The sequence below is a fragment of the Takifugu flavidus genome, chromosome 8, assembly GCF_003711565.1.
Source record: "Takifugu flavidus isolate HTHZ2018 chromosome 8, ASM371156v2, whole genome shotgun sequence".
NCBI lineage: Eukaryota > Metazoa > Chordata > Actinopteri > Tetraodontiformes > Tetraodontidae > Takifugu > Takifugu flavidus.
The window spans coordinates 4,813,162-4,834,113 of NC_079527.1; the positions used below are offsets into that span (position 1 = coordinate 4,813,162).

At 44.7% G+C, this 20,952-nt stretch overlaps 1 protein-coding gene across 2 annotated transcripts in view; it reads right to left on the minus strand.

Moving 5' to 3' along the window:
- Positions 1 to 634: 634 nt before the first annotated feature.
- The window catches only part of bsna (bassoon presynaptic cytomatrix protein a), an 80,895-nt gene continuing 60,577 nt past the window's right edge, over positions 635 to 20,952 (minus strand). For both annotated transcript variants that reach the window (XM_057039917.1, XM_057039919.1), the window contains 12 exons: positions 20,480 to 20,644; positions 20,148 to 20,389; positions 18,732 to 19,653; positions 14,333 to 16,811; positions 13,034 to 13,534; positions 11,843 to 12,171; positions 9,297 to 9,390; positions 8,849 to 8,980; positions 8,712 to 8,767; positions 8,168 to 8,294; positions 7,751 to 7,841; positions 635 to 6,144 (listed from right to left, as the gene is read on the minus strand). In XM_057039917.1, coding sequence (XP_056895897.1) covers positions 8,727 to 8,767; positions 8,849 to 8,980; positions 9,297 to 9,390; positions 11,843 to 12,171; positions 13,034 to 13,534; positions 14,333 to 16,811; positions 18,732 to 19,653; positions 20,148 to 20,389; positions 20,480 to 20,644 — 4,905 coding nt within the window. In that variant the 3' untranslated portion in view covers positions 635 to 6,144; positions 7,751 to 7,841; positions 8,168 to 8,294; positions 8,712 to 8,726. The remainder of the gene's footprint in view (positions 6,145 to 7,750; positions 7,842 to 8,167; positions 8,295 to 8,711; positions 8,768 to 8,848; positions 8,981 to 9,296; positions 9,391 to 11,842; positions 12,172 to 13,033; positions 13,535 to 14,332; positions 16,812 to 18,731; positions 19,654 to 20,147; positions 20,390 to 20,479; positions 20,645 to 20,952) is intronic.

Sequence of the window (20,952 nt, forward strand, 5' to 3'; positions counted from 1 at the left end):
GCTTGAGTTTCGCCGATTGTTGAATCCGACCTGGTGGATCTTGAATGTTTATCCCCACACCTGCTCTTCCACCAACACGCAACAAAGTCTCTCTCCGTCTCTCCTGTGGGACCTCACGGCGGTGTTCGAGCTGAGTAACCTTCTCCAGCTGGATAGTTTTTCCCAAGGGGACGTTTCTGGTTCAGGTTCCCAGTTTTCCTCCTGTGGTTTCCTGGTCTCGCACCTTGTCTTCAGTGGTTCTCACCAGGCCGTCCTGTTGGGACGCTTTTACTGTCTAATTTGTGCTCCGCTGCAGAACCTGAGGGAACAAATCTGCTTCTTCTGCCTTCCCTGTTCCCTCGGCGAATCAACCGTCTCCTACTCTCACGCCACACGTCCTCGTGTCCTCCCTACCTACATCCCTGCTCTCCTTTCCAACTTGCCATCCTTCTTTTCGCTGTCCTCTCAGTCTGTCCTCTCTGGCTTCACCTCCCAAATATCTAACATGATCCGTGTCTCCAATGTTCTACTCTGACCTCGTGTGCGAGTGAATATTTGAATTGGATTCCTCTCCCCTTGCGATGGCCTCGCCTCCCCCGACGGTCTAATGACGCCCCGAGCGTTCCGCTAAATAAAAACCCACATCAAACTTCACCACTTTCACACGCTTTAATCATTCCAAACCAAAAAAGGCTGTTTATTTTTCAACGTGTTTATCTTTTATTCATTTTTCCTGATTGAGATGTATTGTAAGGTCATAATTTATCATTCATCACATTACATGGCATGATGCACCAGGTCTACTACACCCATTTACAGGAGGAATACACGGAAACATACACAAGGTTTTACAATGGGGAAAACAGGAAGTTTAGCTCATTGCACTTACAGTGAATGGAACACTCTGCAGTCATTTCCAGGCTCTTGACCCTCCTTATTGTCCTGAATTTGATTTCATTTCCAACCTCTTTACTTCCTCCGATGGGATATTTCATCATTTCTTGTCTCTTTTTCCCACTCCTCCGTCACCCGAGTGCTCCCTCTTTGCGCCCCTCTCCTCCAGAATTCCATGACAGCCAAAATTTCTTTCCCTCCCCTTTTTTGTTCTTCCTGTCATCTTGTTTTTTTTACAAACACAACATGTATAGAAACTCTACACAGACCAATATGTTTTTAAATTATTCTTTTTTTCATATCCAAATACAATTCTTTTTTATGAGTCTTAAACAGTCCACACGAGCCAGCCACATACATACACAATGATTTTTTTTGTGTGTTTTTTGGTTTTTTTTTGGTTTTTTTTGCTCATTAGTTATTCAAATCATCCGTTTGAGGTGCAGGTTTTGGCGGTTTTCACACACAAAGCGCACACAATGTGAGCAGGGAGCTTCGGGGCTTGCATGCACGCCTCGTGTGCAAGGGCCTCTCACATGCCTGCATGTGTACCTGTGGACGTCGTGTGGTGCGCCTGCGTGTTTCAGATTTACATGTCGTACAGAGTGTGTTCTGAATGGCATTTACACGTCACGGTCCGGAGCGACCCCCCCCGGCCCGATCCCTCCTCTGGTATTTACATCGGAATGAAGACGGCGGCCGTGGGGTATGGGGACCGGAGGCGGTAAAAGGTTTAGGGTAGGGTCAAAAGGTCACCGGGGCGGTGGCGGCGGCAGAAGGGGAGGTGTTTGGGTCATGCACTTGAAATTTGACTCATCGTGCGTGAACGACGATGATCCCTGATGTGTGCGCGTGTGTTTTTCTCTCCTTTTTTAGAGGAAGATGGATTTTTTCCCTTCATGGCTTTACCTGGTCATCATCTCTGGGTTCGTTTTAAAGTCTCTCTCTGGTCCCTGACAACGGTGGGGGCAGCTCCTGCACAACGTGGTCCGCTGCCTTTTACGGTAGTTCCCCCTTCAGCGTACGGCTGAATTCAACTCCTTTTAAATGCCGCACAAAGAAGAAAGAAAAAAACCCAAGTCGGACGCAGCACTGCGACGTAAACCTGCGTAAATACAGCCTTATTGCTGAGACTTCTGAGCATGCATCAGTGGAAACGACCCCTCATGGCTACATTAATCTGAGAAAAACGCATCAGAATGCGTGTTCATTTTTAGCTCCTTGTATTTAGAAAAGTCTTTTTTCCCCACTCACGTGTGCGACTGGATTGGGCGGCGATTGTGGTCCGGATTAGCGAGGCCTTACCACTAATTGCTTATGTTCCGAATCTCTCCCCCTCCCCCCATCACATTTTGTGCTTCACATGCTGGGAAGTTGCTCTTGGGTTTCCATTTGCTGGGATTCAGACAGAGGACAGAACGGAGACCACATCTGGCTGCAGACTGGTACCAGGATGGCTTTCTTCACTGACCATCATTATTATAAAGCCCTTGCTGCTGTGCATATTTAAGTCACCTTCAGTGGATTCATCAAGGAGCAAAAACATTTAACTCGCCTCCCTTTTCATCCATATTGTAAAGTCCAATTGATCCCTCTGTCATAAACCTGCCCGTTATTTTTTGTTTTTTACGTCCCGACTGCGACACTCCCTCTCTTGGGCTCTTTCCTGAGGCAAACGTGATCAAGAGGTGTCTCTGAATATTAATTTCTTCTGGAAAAAGCATGCACTTATTATCTCTGGATGTACAGAACTTCCAGTCTGTTGCTTGGATTTTAACTAAGCTGCTTCTAATCTTTATGAAAAATGACTTCCTACAACCTGATTAATGTGGCTTTCAACACTTTGAGTGTATCTGCATAAAGATAATCTCTTCATATCAAACCTAAATCTTTCTGGCTTCAGTCCCAGTCTCCCCTTTTTCCCCCTCAGTAAGATAAAAAATAAATTCTGACATAAATAAATCATCTTATCTCATAACATTTCACAAAAAAATAAATAGACTGAACCTCTTGTACCACTGGAATGACTGTAAATAATGTCTCTGTGTCACAGTGTGCTGTCATGATACAATTTTACACCCCATCATGTATTTAACTGAGAAACTGATTATGTTTTACTTGCATTTCAGTTGAGTTTTAAATAAATATTATTGAAATATCTCTGTGGCAACAAGATATTTGTACATCGAACTCATTGGAATGTGACAATCAGACAATAAAATAGATAATAAATAAATAAGAGGGGGTATCTTTCTTCAGCCCTCAGTAGATTTGAAGCTTATTATCTATTTAAACTATTTTATTTACATATTTCAGTCTATGCTAAATAGATATCGCACTCGTTTTCAGCTCTAGTGCTCTTTTGTAATCAGTTTTTGCGATTAGTCGGTTAAACCCTTTTGACTTCACCTTCAAAACCAGAGTTTACAACAAAAAGAAAAGAAAAATCTGGAAACAACCCTATAAAAGAACAAGGCCGACAAGATGTGTTCATGAAAGCTGGGAGAGTTTCTGCTAGCTGCACAGTTCGGCAGTTGAAATAAATCGGGGGGTGGGGGGGGTGAGGGCTGTCTTTTCACTTTTATTTCACAGCATCTTTTGCGACTTTTACGCCAAATTTTAGCCGTCATGAACACATCTTCACCCTGTAGCAAGAAAGAGGAGACCCGAACATGCCAGCCCATCCCTCAACATGTCCACTTTCTCTCCTCACCTACCTATTTCATACCCAAGCTAATTCACAGAATCACCTACACTTCTCTATGGATGACGCAAATGTGGAGCCGATATTTGCCGTGCATTAAACCGCGACTGGGTTGCTTCCCTCCATTTTTCCCTTCTTGTTTTTTTTAAATTTTATTTAATGTGATTCATTGCATAGAAGGACTGGAGATGAGCGGACGCCTCTTCTAGCCACTGTAATTGTGGTTCAACTTATGTCGCTCTTGTTTTCTTTTCCCACGTTTGATGATATATTTTTTGTCTTTACGTAACACATACGGACCCTCACACACACACACATACCAACAATAGGAACAGAACAATATAGGGGTGACCTTTGAGGTTTTCTACGCCGGGCGGCATGCGAAGGTTCCCAGCAAGCGTTCACACAGACGATATACAGCAGAAGGTTGTCGGTTCGTTGGATTTACTCGAAGGCCTCGCGACGTTTGGCCTGAGAGTTCTGTTTTGAGTAGCGAACCTCAGATCCTGCAACGCACTGCAGGAGCAACAGCAGGGAGAACACTGACCTGAGAAGTTTCCATGACAACTGACAGTCCGAAAGAGAGACTTTTTTGGGGGAGAGGGGGTCTGAATGCCACCACGATAGAAAACGAAACGCTTAAAAAAAGGCGAGTGACTTTGTGACGCGACCGAGTGTTATTTTTGGTTCCGCGCTCACTTGAGCGCTGGTTTCAACCCCTTTTGTCTCTGTTTGACACCATTTTATTCCCGAGTGTGCTTTCAGGTACGTGGGGCACATGTGACTGACACGGAGACGCACGTGCTGACACACGCTGGAGCTCAGCAGGGCGTTTCATTGGCCCCCGCAGGTCACGTCCAGTTCTGCTGTGACAGATCGGCCTTCCAGTGCCTCTCTGCTGCCCTGCAGTGCTTTCAGATCAGACTCCAACCGACCAATTAGAGTAGAGCATCGTGGAAGAAGCAACGTCTCCGTCGGGGTGAGAGGAGATCCGGGCGGTTCCAAACTCGGCAGTAGTACAGTGTCAGGGCGTGTCTGTGGTGAAAAGTCTGAGTCGTCGATGGTAAAATAGACAGACGGAGGCAGCACGTTCCTCTTCCACCATCTTTCAAGCGCACAAGGTTGTGCCCTTCACTGTCCCAACTCTTACTCTATTGCTTTTAAAAGTTCAGATAAGTAACAAGTAATGATATTAAATACTAACCGATAGGGGGGCAAATGAACAGAATCCCTGCAAAACACATAAAAGAAAAAAAAAACATTTAAACAATGAGTTAAATTAAAAAAAATATAAAATCAATCTCACTGTGGCCAGTGTTCTAACTGATATCACTACATTAAAAAAGGCTGTGGCCAAAATATATGTTCACTGGATGTATTAAAATATATCCCCTTTTGTTTAAAAGTAAATGTTCAGGAGTGATTAAGGCGATATTGGTCATCTGCAACAGAAAAACCAGGCATGTAACAGTGAAACTGAGCTGAGAAAGAAAGAATCCATGTGAGGAATGAGCGAGAGCCAAGTGTTGTGCGGCAGCTTTAGGAACGGCACAATCACTGCTGGCAAGTGTTGTCTTCACGGCTTCATAATGGCTGAAAGCCGCCGAACACACACCGAGGAAAAAAAATAAATACAAAATTAACAAAAACTCAAACCATAAACAAACAAAAAGAACTCCTCTCCATGGCCTGGTGTTGCTCCGAGAAGAAAACCTCTCTTCTTCGTCACGTGACTCCCAGTGTCTCTATGGCCTCTGATAATGTGAACAGTGAAAGGTCTTGGATATAAAGTTCCATGCATTCCAAATTCCTACATATGTTTGTTTTTTCTTTTTAAATCCACGACACTTCTTGAAGGACAGGACCAGGCGAGGATCGTCAGACGGGGATAAGAAAGAATCGGCATTCAAGAAATGCTGAGAAGTGAGGGAGAGGATTTTTTTTTAAACTGTTCCAAGTGGAATGTTGATAAAAACAGGAAGAAAACAAAAACTCGGAAAAAAAGACCCGCGTGCCGACGCGGTTCCTCCGTGTGTCAGCCCCGATGTCTTTGTTTCATTCATTCAGTGACATTTCCGTTAGATTTCCTCCTGACTGCTGAGGTCTTTGGTACCAGAAAACCCCGCCGTCGCTCGCTGACGCCAGTTTTCCCCTCCTTCGTGGTTTTGCTTCAAGGCGAGTTAGAGAAAAGAGGAGAGGGGCTAAATTTGCCGTTACTTTCATTTTGAGTGAAGGACTGTGAAACCAGGGGTCCATCGCACGCCACCGTTGCTTGGATACAGGATGCTCTTGCGCCTTTTATAGAAACGATGGCATCGGCGGTGTGGAAGAGCACAACGCTTTTCTGAGTGATTCATCCTTCATTATTAATACCACACCCACTGGGGAGTTGGTGGGTCACGACCTCTGATGCCGGTGCGGCCTTTTGCCACCAGTTTCACTCTTAAGAGCTGGATGCAGATGTGATCTGTCAATTATTTCATGGGCAGTAGTTTGGTGCGTTCGTTCTTTGGCTGGAGACACCTGCTCTAGGAGCGTCCTTAAGACGGATGTGAGCCGGGAGTGATCTGCGAATAAAACAAGAGGCAGTTAAAACCCTGCGCTGTTGATGCACATAAAAGCTATCAGTGTGTATCAGTGGGCCCATTAACATCTGCCGTTGTTTACTCTTTGCAGTTTAGGAAATGTTGGCAGTGGAAGCAATAGTGACTTTCCTGCCAACACAAGTGGACATCTTGGAGAAAATGTGTGTGTTCCATGTAATTGACTTGATCAGCCAGGAAAGAAGCAAAAACAATGGCGCAGGACCGCCGTTGGCCACTAGGTGGCGAGTAGGGTCTCGTAAATAAGGAAAGGTTTTTGTCAGCCAGAGCTCTGCCAACCAGCAGAGACGTCTAAAATGATAAAATAACATCATCTGAAACAAGAGTTGTGTTTGTTCTTGATATCTCTCCTAAAGACGACGTGTGCCTAATGTTGCCTTGATAAACTATACCCTCACTGTTACATAAGGGAGAATTCAAGGCAAGCGAAACTAGAAAAAACAGGATTCTCTAAAGAGCGTTTATGATTTTCTAAATTTTCTAAGTTTTAATTAATATGCCAACACTTTATGGCTGCCCAATGTCATCTAATCCACGTTCTGCAAATATAATACATTTATTTGAATCTTTCCTGACCCATGTTATTCATGCTTTGACACTTTTTGTGATCCAAGTTGAACCCTTGTTCCGAAAAAAGTAGCGACAAGGTTTCCAGGTCTATGAACCGGGATGGCAGTGATCCAGATGTCCTGCATCATCCTGGGTGCCTGAGTAACACGCACCTGGAAGCAGAGTCACCCGAGCTAAAACAGGCAGTTCACAGGGAGACATAGAGCACAAACAGCATCAGCAGCTGCTGCAGCAGCAGGGGCGTCGCACCGAGGCATCGGACTACTGCTAAACCATAATACTAGTTGATTCTCTTGGTGTTTTCACATGATGCCCAACAAAAGCTGTTGTAAGTTAGGGAAAGTTTTTATCAACTCTGATATGAGCTGAAACAGGAGCGCAGCAGCTACCAGCAAGTGATCAGTGAAAAGACAGATACTAGCATTGTTTTAATATTAAACCTTATTAATATATGTATGATCTATTTTATACCTTAGTGCATACTGTAAGTCACAGAGATGAGTTGCAGGATGTGATATTTATCTAGATTCTGTAGTTATTTTGACAGGTTTTAAGACTGTCTTTATGTTTTCTTCCTTGTGTGTCTTATTGCTTTATAGTTAGGTCTTGTTTCAAATACACGTCAGGCGACTGTGATGCTGTTTTAAAGATCAATGTGCCCCAAAATACACACAAATATTTTTAGATTATGAAAATGCATTTTCGAGCTCAGATGTGTGAATGAGTGACGACCAAAGACTGAAGCATTAGCCAATTGTACCTCTCTGTTATGACAAACAAAAACCCTTTCCCCCCCATTAATTAGATCATTAAAACCAGTTAAATGATTGTTCTTTAGATCCTGGGTGAGTGGGCAAAGAGAAGGTTCATTATACCTACAATGGGGTCGCTCAACATTTACGTGATTGTTTTTAATTTTAGATCATTTCAGCGTGCCACATGGAGCAGCTGGCTGAACAAAACCGTGGCTTTACGGTGACAGAGTCCCACTCTGACTTACTGTCTCGGCTGGCAGAGAGGACGGTGTGTGTTCTCTCCGTCAGTGTGCGCTCTGAGGCATGAAGTGTCCACTGGATTCCAGTCCTTATTGGCTGCGGAGGGAGGAAGAGCATTTCACACACACACACACACACGCACACACACACACACACACACACACACACACGAGTTTTCATCAGGAGGAATAGACCACCTGTCATCCACCGAACACATTAACACATTAACTGTATTTACGCCACTTTCATTTTCTATCCAGAAATGGGTGAATGTCTCAGAGGAAAGGGCTTCAACAATCATCAAAATACAATTTGGTTTGCGCCTGCAAGTGTAATCAAGTGCCCCTCCCTGCTTTTTGTGTTAAAGAAGAGGAAGACTGGTTCATCCCATAGCGTGACCAGATCCCCGTGTGAATACTCACCAGTATGCTCAGCTCTCCTCTCTACACTCCTCTCTGTCTCTTCTCCCTCTCGCTCATAGTAAAACAGAAGTAGGGTGAACGTCGCGGGGTTTTCTGGTACAAAGCCTCATTTGTCATTTACATAATTCTGCAAAGTCACAGACAGGTTTGCTCAGTTTCTGCAGTTGGACCATCAGGGCTCGCATCGCCGTTTACACCAGATCAAAAATCTTTTTCTTTTTTTTTTACATGCGAAGTTGTTGACCTCGTGCTTCCACTTGAGTTCCAACCCACCATAGATTTCAAACATTTTCAGGGGCTGTCCTGAGGGAGGGGGGCTTGCTCATGGGCCCACAGTGATGACACTGGTGTGTCAATTAATCAGCTCCAACTCCATGACAATGATGGTGGTGGAGTGTGTGTGTGTGTGTGTGTGTGTGTGTGTGTGTGTGTGTGTGTGTGTGTGTGTGTGTGTGTGCTAACAGGCTATTGTGCCTGAGCTACACAATGAAGAGGAAGCGCAGGTCAACTTCATATTAGCCAATATTGACACACAAAGACGCACCGTGATGTCAGCACCTCAGAAGAAAGAGGTGAACTTCTTGCCAAACCCAGAGATAGCTGGAAGGGGGCAAAAAAATGATTTGTTTGCAGCTGAATGAGTATGTTTTTTCCCCCCCAGGATATTGCATTTGGACCTACCCTCTCCCAGTTTGCCAGCCTGCTCAGCTGCTCCTCCTGGCAGGATCTTGGAGAACATGCCTTCTCCCTCCATGCCAGGCTGACCCGCTGCTGCGCTACCAATACCTCCAGGTCTGGGAGCCGCCTTGGAGCCTGGACAGGAGCGTAAAGAGCAAAAGGTAGAGAACACAGGAAGAATGAGAAGAGGAAAAGGCAGACAAACAAACAGCCCATGCCTCATCTTCCTAAGAACCTACTTGAGCTTAAGCAGCTCTTAAAAATAGTTTCATTAATTCAACATTACGATGAAACTCTGACAGCTTCAAGTTGCTGTGCTGACTTGAACCGAGCCTCCTTACTGTGGCATAATCTGCAGATTACCATCAGATTAGAAGAGCCAGCACATGTGGGTTATGAAATGCAGCCATAGAGGGCAGCAGCAGGTCTGTGTGTAAAGATTATACTGCACCTATGCCTGTGAGCGGGGGCTGTCCCACTTTTGAGGCCATCACAGGCGCCGCTTTCGCTCCGATGGCTGTTGCTGGAGGTGTGTCAATCTTGGCCTATAGAGAGATAAAACAGTGAGAGGGAAGCAGATACAATTTTTTTCCCTCCACCGGAATGAGAGGAATTCTGTTTTTATCTTAATTTAATCACCTGAATGGGGGGAAGGGGGAGAGGTGGTTGTAATATGGTGAGGAAGGAGAGACGATTACAGGGAAAAGATCGATAATGAGGAACTCCTGCCACCAAGGGCAGCTTGATCACCATAAAGGGAACACGCTTTTGGGAAACATCTCCTCAGAGTAAATATTTATAAGTGGTGAATCTTCTAGATGGCTTTAATATAAAATTTACAGCAGAATTCTAACTGTCCCAGCATTTAATCTTTAAACACAAAGACAAAGATCTCAGATGGTCATCATCATTTCAGTGTGCGAACTGTGATATGTCTTGAAAAGTGGTCCTGCATGTAAAAACAGACCTTACATTTAAGGCAGTCAGGATATTTGAGGGAAACAGGGTCAGGTCAGAGGTGATTGCCCGGCTTTTGGTGCTTCCCTGCCTCATTGTAGGAGAAGATTGGAAAATTGGAAGCAGCCTAAGGATTCCTGCCTTCCACCCATGCGACACCCTACAAACCCAAGCCGTCGCTTCGACTCAACTCCAACTGGCCAACCAGGATTGAGGAGATGCTATTAAAAGCTTCCTCTTGGTGAACTTGTTTGGGGGAGCTTTGTGCTGTGCCCTGGTTAGTTGAGACAATTGTTGGAAGACTGAGTGGTGTTCGGACGCCCTGTAGTTCCATGTCGTGTATTTCTTTTCTGCTGTCTTTTGTTCTTCAGAAAGTGGTGAATTGGGCTCTGTTGTTATCTCATTCATTTCTTTGACACAACCCCCACAGTCTCTCCTCCGCACAAGAAATCTCACAATCATTTCCTGCACTGCTTTGACCTTATTGATCGCCAGTGCTACTGTTCCTTTTCCTTAAAAGAGATGTAAGACAAACACAGTGGTTCCAAGGGTCAGGGTAAATGCTGTAAATCGTCCCGCTTGCAAAGTCCCTGTGATTGGTTCTGTTGTTTCTGAATTACATCTTAACTGTTGGACAATGAAGCAAAATGATTGACTTGTGACAATCTTTGTGTCGAATTGTATGGAAACACAAGGGCGGGGGAAAAAACTGTAAATCTGCAGACCCCTAAACCTCACAGGCCCTCGCCGACCGTCTCGCTCCTGCACAGTCATTGTGAGTCTGTTTGCATTGCTCTGTGGTTGCTCCCACCACACCCTCAATATTTTGAGGAGCGAACCGAATCAGCTGCTTATCTAATAGTTCCAGACAATATGAACGCCAGAGCATTTGTGACATCCATCACTCCAACGTCTGTGCTCCAAGCGTAGTAAATATGGCCCACCCCGCCGTGATTGCTCTCATTTTCTGTCCTCGCCTCGTCATTTCTCTCCGAAAGGACTTCATAAATACGCGCACAGTGACAGACGCTTGGCTGACGAGCGGCTGTTTCCCTCGCACATGATTCATTGTCTTCCACGTGCTTTTTGTTATTTTCAGCGACTTCCTCATTGCCAGTAATAACAAACCGGACCTCATGCGAGTGTAAAATAATGCAGATTAAACAATAGTGACGAGGCACATTTTTGCTTCCTGTCAGTGTTTCCGCTGCAGAGATGCCAGGAAAAATGCGTGTTATACATCAAAAGCAATAACATAAAAATGCAATTACAGCTGAAGACACTACGTGGCACTGTCTGGGATAGACCATATGTAATACAGGTACTGTCCTATTTGGGCCAAACACCTCAGAGTCACCAATGGTTAGATTAGTCAGTAATGATTTAATTTGTTTGCGCATTTTAAAAAACATGTTGAACAAATATAATGGGATTTTGGACAGCACCGGTGGTGCAGCTGGGACCACAGCAAGAATCTTGCTGGGGTCTGGGGGCTTTTGTGAGTGGAGTTTCCATGTTCTCCCATGCATCCATGTGGGTTCTGCCCTCCCATGGTCCAAAGACAGGCATTAGGGGGGCAGGCGAACTGGCTGGGGGGCATGTATCCTGGCCCTGAGATGACTTGCCCAGGAACTACCTCGAAGCTCAAAGGCAGCTGGGACAGGCTCCAGCCCCCGACTCCGTTAAGAGGAAAAGCGGTTAGAAGATGGGTGACTGGATCCCATCTTAAACAATAAAGTAGGACTTTTAGGACTGTGATTTTCAATAGAGTTAAATGGATTATGATTAGATAACGAATGCGCTGTTTAAAATATTCCGGGAGATGTTGTTGCATGTGCAGAAGCAGGTAATCGGCTCCATTCAGCTATCATCTGAGTGTGAATTAATCAAAGCATTTCACATATTCTGCCACCTGAAACTGAGCAGAATATAAAGAAACTATCTGAATTAAGAGGTGATTGACAAGCTTGTTTTTCAGGCAGAAGTTCCATTTTGATTTTTTAAATTATGTCTTCTTTTTTTTAATGAATTAGTGCTCACCATTGTGGGTGGTGTATTTCCTTGAGGACCCGTCTGCCTTGTCTGCCCCATGGGTCCACCTGTTGGACCCATTTGACCAGGTTTAGCTTGGTTTGGCCCCATGCCCATGCCTTGTCCCTGGGTTGAGAGTTGTTGCTGGGACCCCGTTCCTGCAGGGGCTCCGGGCTGCCCTGGCCTTGCCGCTGATATCTGGGCTTGTTGTTGGAGCTGGGTCTTCTGCCCAGGACCCATCTCTGACTGAGGACCTGTAACACTCTGTCGTCCTGATCCCGCTGGTCCCCCTGCTGAGCCCTGACCACGGGTTGAGCTGCTGCCAGACCTAGAGGAGCCTGGTTGGGGGAGGGTTTTATGAAATGTTTGTCTCCTTATCACTCTCTTGTTGTTCTTTGGGTTCATTTAGGGATGAAATGTCCAGGTTCAACATTATCAAAATATTTTATATTAATTCAATCTAAACTGCGTTAAAGCAAGGTTTGCTTTCTTACTAGAAAGAACCCCTCCAGTTTACGTGTTATGTTATTAACATTATTTTTAATCATTATTTTGTATTTAATAATGTATACAATAAAAAGATAGAACTCTGCCCTGGGTAAATAAAAGTTTCACAAAAAAGTTACGCTTGTTATCATAATGACAACTGTTTATCCCTGAGGACTCAGAGGATTGTAAATGAACATCAAGTTAATTCTAAAAAGAGGCAATATTAGATATTTGTAACTTGGATCCAAATAAGAATTTCATAGGGATGTACTTTAGAAATTCTGGGCAGTTGAACTGAATCGACCTTCTTTTACATTCCTGAAGCTCAGCCAGACACAAGAAACATTACAAAATGACAGTGAGCACACTTAATGTCTAGTGGGGTCGTCACCTTGGAGGTGATTCTGGCTGACCCACCATGACAAATGGGTGTGAGATTTAACACCCTGTGCTGCTTGACATATGCTTGAATAAATCACAAAATGTCCCCACCAGCATGGCTGAAATGATGGCAGCATAATGGCCCCAACAGCAGAAATAAGTCAATGACAATGGTGCCAGCGTTACCAATGTGAGAGGTTCTTAAACTTGGATAAATGACAAATAATTGCCATTTATGTACATCCTCAGACATCATCGGTCTCATATTGCTCTTTAAAACATAGAAAATGTTTTGTTACAATTAATTTCATGTTTGCAAAGGTTCCATACCTGTCATTTGACCCTGCATGTCAATTCCCTGCTGGGACTTGCTGCGTGAGGAGCGATGTGGGTCCCCTTGTCTGGAGGAGCGTTGGCCATGGTGGTGACCAGAAGGATCTCGGGAGTAATCTGAGGAGTGGTATCCTCCAGACCTCGAGTCACCGCGTCTTCCTGAGGACGAGGATCGTCCCGATGGGTCATGGCGCACCGACGGGTCTTTGGGGTGCCCCTTAGAGGACCTTGATGACCTTGGCTCGTCAGAGTGACGTGATGAAGATGAATGCCTGCCAGAGCTTCCATGGTGCCGGTGATCACGAGATGAAGAGTGTCGCCCCCCATGGCCATACTCATCCTGAGGCCACAAGTCCTCCTCCAGAGGTTCATCATAATCTGGATAAGAGTGTTTGTACCCGTGCCGACTCCTCCCAGATGAATGGCTGCTGCTGTAGTGTCTGGAACTGGAACGGGGCTTCTCAAACCAGTCAGTTTCTTCTTGACCCAGATGGTAGGCTTTGGAAACCGAGAGCAGATCACAGTCAATCTCCATGTCGTTTGGAGACAGCGGCATGCAGGCTGAGAGAAGGAAGGAGGCAGGTAGAAGACCAACCATGCAAAAGAAAAGTATAGAAAGAAGACAGAAAGAAAAACAGAAAAACACACTTACATCCATGCAGAATACACATTACATCACTTTCACACATTACATGTAAATCAAATACTGCAAAACTGTCTGGTTTGAAAAACAACATATGAAACAGAGATTTTTGGGACCTAAAATATTACAAGATCATACAGTGTGTTAATTTTTCAATTTTGTTCTTCCAGTAAAATAATACTAGGGGATGATAATCAATTAAGAGTGACTGTTTTGCAGTGTAGAGAAAGAATTCATAAATCATACACAAAACAACATCAATTCCATAGTCATAATCAAATATAAATCTGTGGAAGAAAAACATGTATTTGTGTCGTGCAAATTGGACCTTTCGAGTGAATCAGAGTGTGGCAAACGAGGGAAACGACCACGCCGATGGACCATGCGAGTATTGGACAGACAGAAGACTGGACGAACGGCAGAAGGACGAACAGGCAGGCAGACAGACAGACAGCAGTCCACTGATAAGAGAGCTCCAAATGACTCTCAGGAAGAAGGAAACATTAGCATGCAACAGCTATCTCTGTCTCATTTTTTCTTTCTTCTTGTCATAGCTAGGCCTATAACCTCTGGGTGGGTGGGGGACTTTTAGATAAACAGTGGGAGTAGTAGTAGATAGTGAGACTGGGTGGGCATTCAGCTCCCACAATTACCTTCACTGTCAGACACAGCGCAATGATAATCGTCTATAATGTATGTATCATCTGACTTGTAGACATGTGTCCGGGGAAGGTCCCGTATATGGTCTTGTACATCTGGCAGCGAGTGGCTGGAACCGTACTGGCCGTAATAGTAATATCTACTGCTGCGGTTGTCATATGGGTGGGGACCTAAACTTGATGGTCGCCCAGAACCCCTGAACCTCCCCAGGGGACTGAGTGAGCTCTCCTCTTCAGAGTACTGTCGAGTTGGTTGCCGCCCCCGGTTGTAGCCAGATCGATAAGATCGGTCATCCCTCTCATAGGATCTGCTCCGATACCCAGGGTAGTCCCTGGCTGAAATCTTGTCCATGCCGTAGCCTGTAGAACGGGAGCGCCCAGTGGAGGTGTAATAAATCCGATCGTCCTCGTCCACCACTGAACCACCATAGTATCGACTACCATGTGTGGTTGCTGGGGAGTCGTATGCACTCCTTTTAAAACCATAATCTTCAATTAGCTGGCGCCCTCGAATGTGAGAGGATGGGTAAACCCCGCCTGTTGCTGAGGAATAGGCGGCCAAGTCAGTCTCCACATCACGAGCCTCTTCAATGGGGGAAAACTTGGATATTTTCTGCTCCATATTTCCAAGTTTCTTGTGCTTGCTTCGCTTGGTTGACATGACAGCAGGAGCCAGAAGGCTTCTGGAGGAAGATGAAGGTTTCTGTACCCAGATGCTGCCATATTTGTAGTCATAGTCATAGTAATAGGGGTATCCCCCACCCAAGCTAGTGCTCACGCTGCTGCTGCTGCCCCCTAGGGGTCCGTGCCTGTAGCTGCTCTTACCCCTGCCATGGTGGTCGTACAGCTCTTCCTGCATCGCTGCTTCCTCTTCAGGTGCCCTGCCGTATGAAGAGCTGCTAGTTCCCCCACGCGTTGAGCTGCCAATGGTGCTGCTGTGGCCATGGATGTCACCAGGATAACGCCCACTGCTCCCATGATGCATCAAGTCCCCTGTCGTCGTGCCCAGCCCATCTTTTGCCGTCAGCTCACTTACGTCGTCAATCATCATGTAATTCCTTGGAATGTTTTGCTCTAAGCCAGGAGCCCCATACATCCCTTCTGCAGTACCGTAATTGGAGGGACTGTCTACCGAGTGTCCATATGCATTGGAAACTGTAGAACTATATTGTCCATAAGAGCTTGCTGTAGTGGTTGTGTAGCCATACGTATTAGCAATGGTTGTAGTGTAGGGGGCATATGAACTAGCTGCGTTGGAAGTATACTGCCCATAAGTACTTGCTGGCATGGTAGAGTACCCACCGTAGCTGCTGGAAACAGGTGCGGAACCATAGGGGCCATAGGAACTGGCCATAGTTGTCGATCCCGTATACTGACCATAAGTGGGGGCTGTACTTGAATATGTAGCATCCTGGGCTGTTGTAGTAACCACGACTGTAGGGTTGCTGATAGTCTCATAGTTGGTAGGCATCTTGTGTTCTAGATCAGCAAGTGAGGTCTGCCTTGGTCTTCCTGGATGCACTGTCAGTATATCTGCTTGAGGCTGCCCAGGGTATGGGGTGGTTTGGCTGGGGTAGGAGGAAACAGCACTAGGATAAGGTGAGCTGTGGGTGGGGTAAGGGGGCTGGCCAGGTGGCGCAGGACCAAAACCTGTATGCCCTGGCTGTGGCTGCGGCTGAGGTGCTGCTGGTAACCCAATGTCTGTCTGAGGGTATGGGGGCTGAGTTTGAGGGTAGGAATGGGAAGGATAAGAGGTTTGAGGTTGATATGAGGGCCCAGGAGGAGGGACGTGGCTCTGGAGGGGTGTGGGCTGTGGCAGTGCCTGTGACTGAGACACTGATGGATAGGGAGGCTGATTGAATGCTGAAGATTGGTAGGGCACACTTGTTTGCTGAAGTGGTGCTGTTGGTTGGCTTTGAGAATATTGACTGGAGAGATAGGATGAACTAGGTGGGTACTGAGACCCTGTACTGAGATCACTGGTGAATTGACTGAGAGGTGCGGTGCTTGGCCTTGAGGACAGCAGCCCATTGGCATCATGTGATGCAGCCGCAGCTGCTAGACGAAGGTTATTCAACTCACTGTCAGACATATAGTCCCGAGTGTCACCCATACACCTCAGATAGGCAATATCTCTCCTCTCCCGCTCCTTTACTAGTGTCTCTTTTCTTTGATGGATCCCCAGTTCTAAATATCTCAATTTAGCATCAATTTCTTTCTCCTCCTCCTCAAGTTCAGCTTGCTGCTTTCTAAGCTTCGTTGACTCTTGTTCCACGGCCTTCAATTCATGGGTGAGGTCTTTCAGAAGGCTGGCTTTGGCAGCCAGGCCAGATCTGGAGCTGGGCTTGAGGCTGGGCACGGAGGGCATATACAACTGTTGGAGGTGAGCTGATGTAGTGGTCTCATCTGGAGGAGGGCTCGGCAGGGTTCGCTTGACTTTACGCAGCAGCGAGCTCTGTTGCAGGGCTGCCAGCTAGGGAGAGAGGAAGAAGAAAAGAGGGAGGGGGAAGCAGGACAGTATGTGGGAACAACAACGCATGGAAAAGGTTTTGGGGTGCAGAAAAACACATGGGACAGTTGAGCAAAGAGAAGGAAGGGATGATAAGTTGTCATATGAGAATAGAAGCAACAAAGACATTGTGGTTAAAGAAGCAAATTAATACAAAACAGATGGTATTGAGGAAAAAATGGAAGAATATATTTCAAAGATGAAAAGACATAATTGGGGAAGTGAAATGTGAAGTATTTTAGAAAATATAATCGGAGCGATGATGGGCAGAGTTTGATGGAGTGCGGAGAAAGTTAAGGGATGGGGACATAGGTAGTGCATGAGATAGATAGAACAGAAGGGGGAAAAAACTCGAAAAGAGAAGCAACAAAAGAAACCAAGAGAAGGTGACAGGGAAGAAACAACACGGATATACAAGGGAGACACAAAGAAACACATAGAGACAAGGACAACAAGAAACAAGAGTGGAGCTTGTGTTAGAGGACATACAGAAACATCTAGATTAGTGGCAATGGTGGTTATTTGATAACAAACTGACTGCAGTGCAGTGTTAACCTCTAAACAATTGTAATTAAACCTTAAACTGGAACTGAAAATAAGTTAGTAAATGATAATATGTCATCATGTTTTAGAGTATTGTTTTGTCCAATAGGCATAGTATCATTATCATGATTGTGGTCAAAAAGGCTATCGTTGATAAATTACACATACATACACACTTATCTCCCAGTTCATCCCTATGTATGCCTCAGCTATAATTTGTTCCTTACAAAGATTAATGCCAAGGGGCTTTGATCAAAAATCAACCTATGTAACCTTTTACGTTATCTATTACTTCTGCCTTCATACCACACTACTGATGTAGTCCCAAATGGCGCAGAAATGACCTTATTGGTGGAGGTCTGTGATCTTTCCGAGTTAAATAAGGAAAGGTGGACCTTCCTTTGAAAATTAATTTGTAAATCTATTCAGTTTTATCACATATTACAGACACATTCTAAATGCTAGTGATTTAAAATCGCAACCCTAAAAGTCTGGATTAGCTTTGACCATAAAACTCTACATTATAATATATTCTCGATGTTTAACCTTTCCAACATTCAACAATTTAGTGAAACAGAATGTCTGGGACATTTTCATTAACTCCAGAAATTGTATTTGCTGCTCCGACGTCAGTTAGGTTTGTGAAATGACTTGCCAGAGGGAATAATGTTGGCTGCCTTTAGAAATTCAATTTTTTTAGACATTAAAGTTTAGTGACTGAATATAGCAACCATGACTAGCCCTTTTTTCTTTCTTATTTCTTTATTATATTATAAATTTAACAACAATCAAACAACAAATCTTCGGTGTCAAAATACATTTAAAGTGTCAGATTTATCCTACAATGATGACAAATGGTTTAGGTTTTTGGAAATTTGGTAAATAAACAGCAGCCACATGGAAATCAGTTTAGATCAAAGTCTGACTGAGAGATATCGGGTCTCAACATTCAGTGATCACTTTTTAAAGTTCAACTCATAAGATTTGGTGAGAACACAGATTACATGAACCATGCGTGTTCTCAGTCCATTTTCAATGCCATTTAGGGTGGATCTAGGGAAACAAAAGGTATTTTTCATCAAAGTAAGCATAAGTATTTAGGCTGCAATTATACATTTAGACATTGCTATTAGGATTAGAAATGTGGTTTTTATGCTGCAAAGAATTGAAGAGGGCCTGTGTCAAACATAAATAATGTATTTATTGATAATGAATTGCGATATGCTATAAAAGTTTATTTTTAATTATGTCTATACTAATACATAAAAGTATTACACGCTTAATTTTTAACATATGTTACTTGCTGTGGAGAAAAGAAACAGATTTATTTGCTGACTTTACCTGGCTCTGGAGTGCTTGTTGTTGATAGAGAGCAAGTCGGGCCTTGGTGTGTTCATCTGCAGTTGGGCTGAGGGATTTGGGGTCTGACATGGACCTCTGGGAACTCTTAATTGGCCGGGGCATAGAAGGGTGTCGCTGCGGTGACTCTGCTGTGTAGGACTTCTGCTGAGGAGTGACATGGGCCTTATTCAGCCTCTCACTGGACAAAGAGGTCTCCAGCAGTCGGTGAGGGGACACCGGCGAGACTGGAGAGTAGAGGACATGTGGGGACTTGGGGGCTGACTGCTGCTGTCGGATAATACTGGAAATCGACTCGTTGTGCAAGTGATTGTGAGGCTGGTAGTTGATGTCGAGGGGGTCTGGGCGGCGCCGCTCAAATTTAGCCGCATTTGCTGTAGCATTCTGCTGCTGGCGCTGCTGTGTCAGGAGATCAACAGAACTGGACTGATGGGAACCAGAACTGGTTGAGGAAGAATATGGACTGACAGTAGTTGGTACACTAAGCTGGGGAGCTACAACGCCTTGTGACTGGGCTTCTGGGTCAGTTTGACATGCTAGAGACTGTCCTTTCTGGGTCCGCTCAGGTCCAGAGATGTAATGCACAATCTCTACTTTATTTGGGTCCGGCATGGTTACATGGATCGCTGGAGAAACCCGTCCTAGGTGCTCCACCTCTGTCTGGCAAGACATTTCCCTGCTAGTCTGGATGCCGATACTGGAAGACACCATCTTCAAAGCGTCACATTTCGTGTCGGTAGCTGCAGAGGCAGAGCCAGTAGTAGTGGACTCAGAATGCCGGGAGAAACGGGAGCGTCTTCGGCGAACAGGCTGCTCTGTTACTGCCTTGTCCTCATCGTCATCAGTCTGGACGGAACAGTCAACGCTGCGGCCACGCCTCCTAGTGCGATGACGCATCATGTACCTGGTGATGTTGGAAAAGAGGGAGGAAAAATAACATTTCGATGCAAAATAGTGGAAAAAACAAATACTGAAGAAAACAGACAGAAACATTTTTGTTGGAGATTTTTGAAAAGAATTAGTAATAACACATAAATGGTATTACATTGATCCAGGAATCTCATTTGGGGAAGGGACGTTTTCTATGTACCTGTTAGTTACAGTTAGGGTTTAAGTTAGCAAAACATAGCCAGTATTTCCAGATACAGTACCTGTCATTGATTTTATCCACGTAACCTACTACAACCACCATCAGTGGTTGATACATTTTAGGGACAGAGATGTTGTTTGCATGAACTTCATCAACTGCTACTTTAACACAACCCTAACCACCCTAACTGCAGGTCATAATAAAGTACTTGTACACTATGAATTTGTATTTTGTGAAAAACAGGCTGAAAATGTGTTCACAGCCCAGCACTAAACCTGTTTGCATCTGTATAATTTTACCACACTGACCTCTCCTCTCGGTCCTCGTCATCTGTCTGCACACAGCTATCCACAATCCTGCGGGAGGAACCATAAAACATAACACCGTCTCCGTCCAGCCTTGTCATGGAGCTGTGTTTCCTTATGTTGCTCCTGGTCTCCATGTGATCTTCTTGACTCCTCAAACACATCTCTGATGAGGAATTAGGGAGAGAGCGGGTTCCCACTTGTGAGTCCATGTAGGGATGAAGGGGTTGTCCATTCATGTCCAGCTGATGAATAAATCAGAAGTCATTTCAGATATGGGCAAAGAAAACACCAAAACCTCCAAACATCTTTAGGTTATATGTAAGAACTCCCACCTGTATGGGCTGACCCACAGTTTTGTGTCTCTTCTGTTCTTCAAGCTGCACCTGGAGTTGGTTCTGTAAAGACTGGATCTGGTCTAACTGAGACTTCTGCTGAGCCAGTTGTTCCCTCTGGAGAATAAGTTGTTTCTCACGCTCATGTTGCTGCTGCTGTAGAACCTGTCACGTTGGAGGGAAAAACGATGCAAAGTTTGACAAGACAGACGACAAAACAGAGAGATATGGAGTAGGGATAGAGGTGAGGCAATGGGTTAATATGAAAAAGAAAAATAGACAGCACAGACAGAAAATGTTAACTTTCAGTGTTGCGTAAAAGATGACAGAGCTTCTTTGTGGCTGAAGATGACATGGAATTATTTTTAAAATGAGATTGGTTTAGAAACAGGTCTAAACTAATAAATATACATTGCAAATAAAAGAGAATGGAAGCGCAAAATAAATGAATTTCAGCATGTGGTAATAGTCAC